Source organism: Mytilus galloprovincialis, chromosome 8, assembly GCF_965363235.1.
Source record: "Mytilus galloprovincialis chromosome 8, xbMytGall1.hap1.1, whole genome shotgun sequence".
Taxonomy (NCBI): domain Eukaryota; kingdom Metazoa; phylum Mollusca; class Bivalvia; order Mytilida; family Mytilidae; genus Mytilus; species Mytilus galloprovincialis.
In genome coordinates this window covers 39,556,987-39,565,485 of record NC_134845.1, presented here as the reverse complement: position 1 = coordinate 39,565,485, position 8,499 = coordinate 39,556,987, and the positions used below count along the sequence as shown (strand labels likewise).

At 32.1% G+C, this 8,499-nt stretch overlaps 1 protein-coding gene across 1 annotated transcript in view; it reads right to left on the bottom strand.

Annotated features, from left to right (window-relative positions):
• Nucleotides 1–354: 354 nt before the first annotated feature.
• Nucleotides 355–8,499, bottom strand: part of LOC143041909 (uncharacterized) — a 114,154-nt gene continuing 106,009 nt past the window's right edge. Inside the window, exons 20-27 of the mRNA XM_076214046.1 lie at nt 6,846–6,970; nt 6,072–6,316; nt 5,266–5,466; nt 4,607–4,780; nt 3,931–4,072; nt 2,666–2,824; nt 1,130–1,287; nt 355–687 (exon numbers count right to left, since the gene is read on the bottom strand). Coding sequence (XP_076070161.1) covers nt 568–687; nt 1,130–1,287; nt 2,666–2,824; nt 3,931–4,072; nt 4,607–4,780; nt 5,266–5,466; nt 6,072–6,316; nt 6,846–6,970 — 1,324 coding nt within the window. The 3' untranslated portion in view covers nt 355–567. The remainder of the gene's footprint in view (nt 688–1,129; nt 1,288–2,665; nt 2,825–3,930; nt 4,073–4,606; nt 4,781–5,265; nt 5,467–6,071; nt 6,317–6,845; nt 6,971–8,499) is intronic.

Genomic DNA, 8,499 nt, shown 5'->3' with positions numbered 1-8,499 from the left:
CTCATAGTGGATCGCCTTAAAAAATCATACCACATATTTTAAGTACTTTCACTTTTGTTCGTAAAATCTGAATAATCTATCTATGGTAATCTATCAGTCTGTTCTGGAATACATGGTATTGAATTAACTAGATGTCACCTTTCACTGCTATAAATTTATGAGGTTTTTCAAATAGGAATAACATATCCTGCTTAGAAGAACCTCCTCTTTATGATCCTCTGTGTAACGATTTTTAAACCTTGGATGGCTCCTGTTTTATACACTCCTCCAATGAAGATTTCAGGACCTTCAGGGCTCCTCATTTAGTATGATCTTTCAATAAAGATTTAAGGACCTTGATTTGTTTAGAATGATTTCTGAATCCTCAGGGGTCCTCTTTAGTATAATTCTCCAATAATGATTCGAAACCTTGAGGGATCCACTTCTGAATAATCGTCCAATAATGATTCTCAAACCTTCAGGGCTACTGTTTAGTACTTTCCTTCAATAATGAATTCTGACTCTTAAGGGCTCCTCTTTAGTGGGATCCTCCAATACTTATCTCTGAACTTTGATTGCTCATCTTTATCAGAAATGTGTCACATTCACATGTAATACTGCAGGACCATTTTCTTTGTTAACGTTATTTTCAATTAAACCATTAACATTTTCACAAGACTTCTGTTTTGTTGGAGGAAAATCTAATATCTGCAAAAGAAACATTGCCATTAAATAATACATATGACTGTTGTTAATATAACTTAAATTCTTAGATTTACAGTATTTATCTAATAGTCTTCACATTTGTTAAAAGGAAAAAAAGATTTATCTATTACCAAAATCTTTAACCACAAAAAAAACATGACTTTAATTGTTTTCTGAATACTGTGTTATAAAAAATTAAAATTTTGAACTCCTGTATTTGTCATTTTGTGCAAAAAGTTTGAAAGTAACTTATGTTAAACATTATAAGGAATTTAAACTTAAACCCTCATTTTTCTAATTTATCTGTCAAATTATTGTCTTCACTGATCAAGTTTAAAATGTTTAGCTGAATTAAACAAAAATAACTGATCCAAACTACTGCAATCCAATGTTTGGTCTGCTCTATATGACTTATGAGTCAAGTCAAGTCTGTTTACAATCATACCTTATTTTTATCTGTCTGTTTTGGACTTTTGATGATTTGATCAGTTTGAGTACAGGCATCTTTAGTCTCAACAGTGGTGGTTAATGGTTTTTTGACAATAAAATAATCTGTGTCCATGAAAACATCATCTGGTGTAAATGTTGATTTATCTATGGAAGCTGAAATGAGTACAAAGACATTTTAAGATATTGCTTCTGTACTATGTTTATTATTCAATTATAATTATACATAGAAATAATAATGGGAATTATTATACCTTACATATATTTCAAACAATTCTATTGGGTAAAACATTATCATGTGACATGGAATAATTCAGTTAATTTTCATTCAATTACAAACTTAGGAAGAACGGATAACCCTAAAAATTTACACCAGCGTTGAATAACCCTATTATTCACCAGCGAATAATCTTTTTAGTTTGTTGATTTGTACCCATGAAAATGATGTCACAGACGTAAATAAACGAAATGGCAACGATCAAGTTTCAGGAAGCCCATTGATAGAGAGAAGAGGAAATAAGACTTTTGATGTGCATCTTGTGCCGATGATATCTCTAATAACGGTCCTTTTCAGGGCCATCAATATTTTACAAAAAGAATCTACCTTTGTTGTACATACAAGAATTCTAAGACACAAATTACATGTATTTTTGAACGTCAACTTGTGTTTGTTACTGAATGAAGTAACGGTGAGTGCTATTACAATGATTCAAAATGCCCTTCCACTGTTAGTTTGGTATAATAAAACAATTGTTGCCCGTTAGAAGCGATGAATATCCAAAATTGTCAACCCTTAATAGTTATTTCACTTCGGGCTGCGCCCTCAATGAAATATCCTTCTCGTGTTGACAATTTTGGATATTCACCTTTTCAACGGGGCTTAATTGTATATTATCACAATTATTGTACCGTACAGCTGACCTTACAAGAATTTATCCCCTAATAAGCTTAAATGCTTGCAGCTCGATTAAACAGTTTGCTTTAGGTGTCAGACCACCAATTACCGGTACTCTCACCAATTTAGAACGTATGTAAAAGTAGCCCTACTCTGACAAAAAATAGTGCTTTTCATATCATTGTTTACTTAATTAAACTAACCTACAAATTTGCAGAAATGAAACTTTTGGTGAAAAAGAAATATATTTAGACCATTTTGAGCCAAAATTCACTTGTCTATGAGTTTGCATTAAAATTCAGGAAAAATGCGCTCCTTAGTATACTAGTTAAAGATTTCCAGAAAACTAGAGGTTAATTTTTAATTGGTGGTCTGACACCTTTATACAAACTGAACTGTGAACTGAAACCATTCATGATGTTTTCTTTCTTAGATTTGTTCATGGCTATTTAACACCTTAGATATATTCACAGCTAATCATTTGTAGTGGTCGGATGAAATTCAGAAAGACACCAAAAACTAATCTAAAAACCATTAGCAATATTTCATTTAAAGAAACTGATTTCAGATTTTTAGTTGTCAAATCAGTATACACTATGCAAGAAAACAGTTCAAATTAAAATGAAAAGCAACTCTTACCAGTGGATTGATGGAACTGAGGATTAGTGTAAGCATGATTGAGTATGGCTCGTTCTCTCATATCTCTGGGTTTCTTTGGGGATAAAGGTGGTTTAGGAATGAGACTGGCTTGTGACAAGCTGGGAACACGTACACCAACTGTGGTAAAATGAACATGATCTGAAAATGAAAAATGAAAATAACATCACAACCTGCTCTTCTTTCAGAAAAAAAAGATAATTAAGAGAGAAAATTCAAATGTGTATCAAGAAATGGCTTCATTAATGAATCTTGCTTAATTACTTCTTTTTTTTAATGTAATTGTATTGAAAGGGAGATAATTCATGTTTATCTAAAATATGTGCATTGCATCTGTATGCAAGAAGTCAATTATTATTTCCAACATAGAATTGCAATCTCAACAAATTCTATTTATAGAACTATTTCCTCTGAAAGTTTGAATGAGATGATAAACAAAGCATGCTTGCACAATCATACTGGTATAAAATATTGAAAAATACAGCACACTAAAAGAAAGTCTGCCAAACTAAGCACACTTGAGCTTTAAATTGAAAATGGGTTTTTATGTTCTACATTTACTGATAGCATTTCCACTGAAAGCAAAAAATAATCCCAATCATCGTCTTGTCCTGTAGTAAATCTTAAATCCTGAATGTAAATTTTAAGGAGAAAAAGCAAATATCTATTGCTAAAATGTTGGTATTCATTGTAAATAGACAACAAGAATGTGTCCATAGTACACTGATACCCCCCTCCAATATCATTTTCTTTGTTCAGTGGACCATAAAATTGGGATCAGAACTCTAATTTGTCATTGAAATTAGAAAGATCATATCATAAGGAGCAGGTGTAGTTAGTTTCAAATTGTTTGAACTTTAACTTCTTAAACTTCATTAGAGTTAAAAAACTACCTTGATCAAAAACTTTAACCTGAAGTGGGACAGACGGATGTACAAAGGATTAGACGAGCAAATGCACAGACCATAAAAACATAACGCCCCTCTACATCTTGTCATGCATATAATTGATCAAATCTCACCTGATACTGTGTGTATCAGAGAATGGTCAAACTCACCTGATACTGTGTGTCATAGAGAGTGGTCAATATCTCACCTGATACAGTGTGTAATGGAGAGTGGTCAATATCTCACCTGATACTGTGTGTAATGGAGAGTGGTCAATATCTCACCTGATACAGTGTGTAATGGAGAGTGGTCAATATCTCACCTGATACAGTGTGTAATGGAGAGTGGTCAATATCTCACCTGATACAGTGTGTAATGGAGAGTGGTCAATATCTACAGCCAATGTGTTGGTATTTACAGCAGGGAAATATTCTACATTCTTCCAATGTCTCTCTAAAGCTGGACCCCAATTAGGCTCAGACTGACATGCTACATGGAATCTCTACAATTCAAAATACAATTCCGATTATGAAAGAACTAAGTAATTGGAAGAAAAGACTTTACAAATACCCTCAGCATTTGATGTAAACAGTACACCAGACAAACCCTTTTTTCTACATTTAACTGCATGGTAGAAAGCAATTGAAAATTGGGTAGGCTAAACTCTTTATCCAATGTTTTTTAATATAATGAAAATGCATTGTTTGAAATATATAGACTTTTACTTTTGCTTGGTTGTGTTTTCACAGAATGAGTGAAAAGAAATGAAATGCATCACACTGTTGAATCTACTATATAGAAGAGTCAACATGCCTAAATATATATTTTCAAACTTTTAATTATAACTTTCAACATCCACCTATATTTTACAATTAACCTTGGCTTTTACTAAACAATTAGACAACTAAAATTGACCTACAGATGTATACACATGTGAAACAATTCTCTGGACTATGCATTTCCAAGACAATTTGCCTTGAATTTTACATATGTTGAATTGTAATTTAATGAAACAATTGCCTTGACCTCTACATACCTGAGACAATCTGCCTTGACCTTTACATAATTTATAAATTAAGAAAATTGGAATGGTTATAACAGGAATGGCTAGGATTATAAAACCAACAACTTCTGTCCATACTGGATAAATATCAATACTGTATTTAGCTGACAATGGCTCATAGCCTACTGCTGAAAATACCAGGATGAACTGAAAAGTAAACTTCCATTGTAAAAATACAAATATACTTAAACTCATATTAATTACTAAATTCAAATCCAAAGAAATCTGTATCTGAGGCCCAAGTATAAACCATCAAGAAAGTATAGCAATACTTAACATAAAAATCTTATAAAGATCACAAAAAACTGCCATGAATTCACCAATATAAAATATATTTTGTCTATCCTCTCAAAATTTGTTAACTTAACTGCAGAATGAATTATATAATGATCTGCCTATTTCAGTGAAAATTTATTGTCTGCTCTAAGGTCGGGTTGTTGTGGCTTTGACACATTTCCCATTTCCTTTCTCAATTTTATTGACAAAATGCTCTCCCTTTATATACATAAAATGTCAAATGTCAGTTTTACTTAAATGCACTGATGTAAACCAATCACATTAATTCTAATGAACCAATCACATTACAGTATTTGTAGAAGTGCAAATCATATATAAGAATTATTAATACCTACCAGTATAATCAACGGAGTTATGACACACCACAAGGCATGCCACCAGTGTCCTGTGTGATGACCAATCATATGTTTTATATTGGCCGAGAACTGTTTTACACCATAAAACCAACCAACGGCTATACACATAAATATACCCGTAACCATGATTGGAAATCCCGCTACATACTCATCTATCACACGTAATATGTACAAACCACTCTAAAAATAAGATTTTTGAAATCATTTTATTTAATGAAAAAATAGGATAAGTCTCAACAAGGCATTGAAATGTAATTTGATCAGTTAAGCCATACAATGTAGTATCTCATATAGTTAAGTTGTACAGATTAGAACAAGCATGCATGAAATGTAGGTCAAAAGGATTCATTTCTGTTTAGACCTTTTTTTCTATTCACATGTCCATGATCATTAAATCTAATTTGTGGGTGCTGAAATATTAAAATATTTGGCATCTTATGAACAAATTTTGAATAAAAAAATGTCCCCTAAGTGGAGCTGAAAAGAGGGAGATCTTCTACTCTGTAGCTCTGAACGTTTGACAATATTCACTTGGAAGATTTTCAACATTTCTTTTTTTTTCAAGGTGAAAAGCTTCATAAAAATTCCCTACCAGCCTCAATATCTCTAAAATATTTATTTGGCTAACATCTATTGCATTTGAAATATCAAAAGACAACCATGTCTTCCCATTGATCAAAGATGTGCCATTTACTTAATAATGATCATTTCTTCTTCAATTAAAATGCATGACAATGACTCAACTCTGAAACAGATCTAAGAACGACAAAAATAATGGCAATTACCTGTGTGGTTAAAGGAAGACCAAGTAAAAATAATGATGAACAGACAACAAATAAAACAGCAATCCTCCGTCTTCTGAAGAGGGTGATATTTTCATCAATGATAGCGGTGATGACAGTTTCTACGTTGACAAACTGTGTACTGATGCCCAGCATGATAATCATGAGAAAAAATAAAATGGACCACAATGGAGAAATAGGAAAATATGACATGGCTTCTGGATTAACTATAAATGTTAGTCCAATGTCTGAAAAAGAAAATAAATACAAGTGTTATACAATTACATGAATCTTATAGAATTTTATCTAAATTTTACTAGAAAATTAAGTGTTTATCTTCAGTTTTTACTTTGTGTACAATATATCCTTACCTGTAAAGTTTTAATTTCAAAATTTAGATACCATAAATATCAGAACCTTAAGATGTTTTACCAATTGGAATTGTTGAAGTTATTTCATTTACAACTAATCAAAAAGAATAGAGAAACCTGTAATTTAGATGTTCACATAGATTGCTGTCGGATCATATTTGTATTTGCTTTATTATTTTGAACGAAAATCAGGCTGTTGTTTCCTGCTTTGAACTGTTTTATATTTTGTCACTGCCAGGCCTTATAATATATAGCTTACTCTTAATTATGGGTATTACTTATTATTGAAGGTCATGCCAGAGACTTAGTTATTTATATCAAAGTCATTTGGTTTCTGTTTGGTAGTTGTTTCAGGACATTGGCACATTCCTTTATTTCTAAAATTATTGAAAATTAGAACACTCACCTGACTGAATGACACTTTCTATATCTGCATCTAGTTCATGACTTAGTACTCCTAGCATTGCAAACATAGAGAATCCAGCTAACACACTAACTAGTGTATCTCCTAAGCACACTAATATTGCATCACTGAAAACAGTACAAAACATTTAATTACTGTAAATTCAGAAATTATTGCAAGGTTTTTATTATTGCAAAAAATGCAACAGAATTGAAAACGCAATAATTTAAACTTGCATTTTGAAATATTAAAATGAATTAAACAGGATTTTCCTCAAAATTGTAAAAATTTAAATTGTAGTTAAGTCTTAAAAATCGCAATAATAAATGCACACAATATTTCTGAATTTACAGTAACTCATTAGTATAACACCATTTGAAACATATTGTTTTTACATTTGATGTTGGAATATGATGAACCACTGCATATCATTACTGATTACATATTAAAGTAAAGAATGTGTATATATGCCAGTGTAATTTGTTCTAAAAGAGATAATGGTCTATGTGCCTGTCTACGGATCTAGCTAAAGTTTACAACACAACAAAACCCCTAGAAATTTTATGTAAAAAGTTAATGCTAGCCATAACCATACAAATTATATGTAAAAGTTCTGGCTAGCCATAACCATACAAATTGTAGGTAAAAGTTATGGCTAGCCATCACCCTACATATTATATGTAAAAGTTATGGCTAGCCATCACCCTACAAATGTATGTAAAAGACATGGCTAGCCATCACCCTACAAATGTATGTAAAAGACATGGCTAGTCATCACCCTACAATTGTATGTAAAAGACATGGCTAGCCATCACCCTACAAATGTGTAAAAGTTATGGCTAGCCATCACTCCACAAATGTATGTAAAAGTTAATGCTAAACATCACCATTCAAATGTATGTAAAAGTTATGGCTAGCCATACCCATACAAATTGTAGGTAAAAGATATGGCTAGCCATCACGCTACAAATGTATGTAAAATTTATGGCTAGCCATCACCCTACAAATGTATGTAAAAATTATGGCTAGCCATACCCATACAAATTGTAGGTAAAAGATATGGCTAGCCATCACCCTACTAATTGAAAGTAAAATTTATGGCTAGCCATCACCCTACAAATGTATGTAAAAGATGAAGCTAGCCATCACCCTTAAAATGTATGTAAAAGTTATGGCTAGTCATCACCAAACTAATTGGATGTAAAAGGTATGGCTAGCCATCACCCTACAATTATGTCGGTAATTAAGGCTAGCCATAGCTTTTACATATAATGTATAGGATGATGGCTACAATATAACTAGCCATCACCCTACAAATTGTATGTAAAAGTTATGGCTAGCCATCACCCTACAAATTATAAGTCAAAGTTATGGCTAGCTATCACCCTACAAATTATAAGTCAAAGTTATGGCTAGCCATCATCCTATACATTATATGTAAAAGTATGGCTAGCCATCACCCTACAAATTATAAGTCAAAGTTATGGCTAGCCATCACCCTACAAATTGTATGTTAAAGTTATGGCTAGCCATCACCCTACAAATTATAAGTCAAAGTTATTGCTAGCCATCACACTACAAATAGAATGTAAAAGTTATGGCTAGCCATCACCCTACAAATTGTATGTTAAAGTTATGGCTAGCCATCACCCTACAA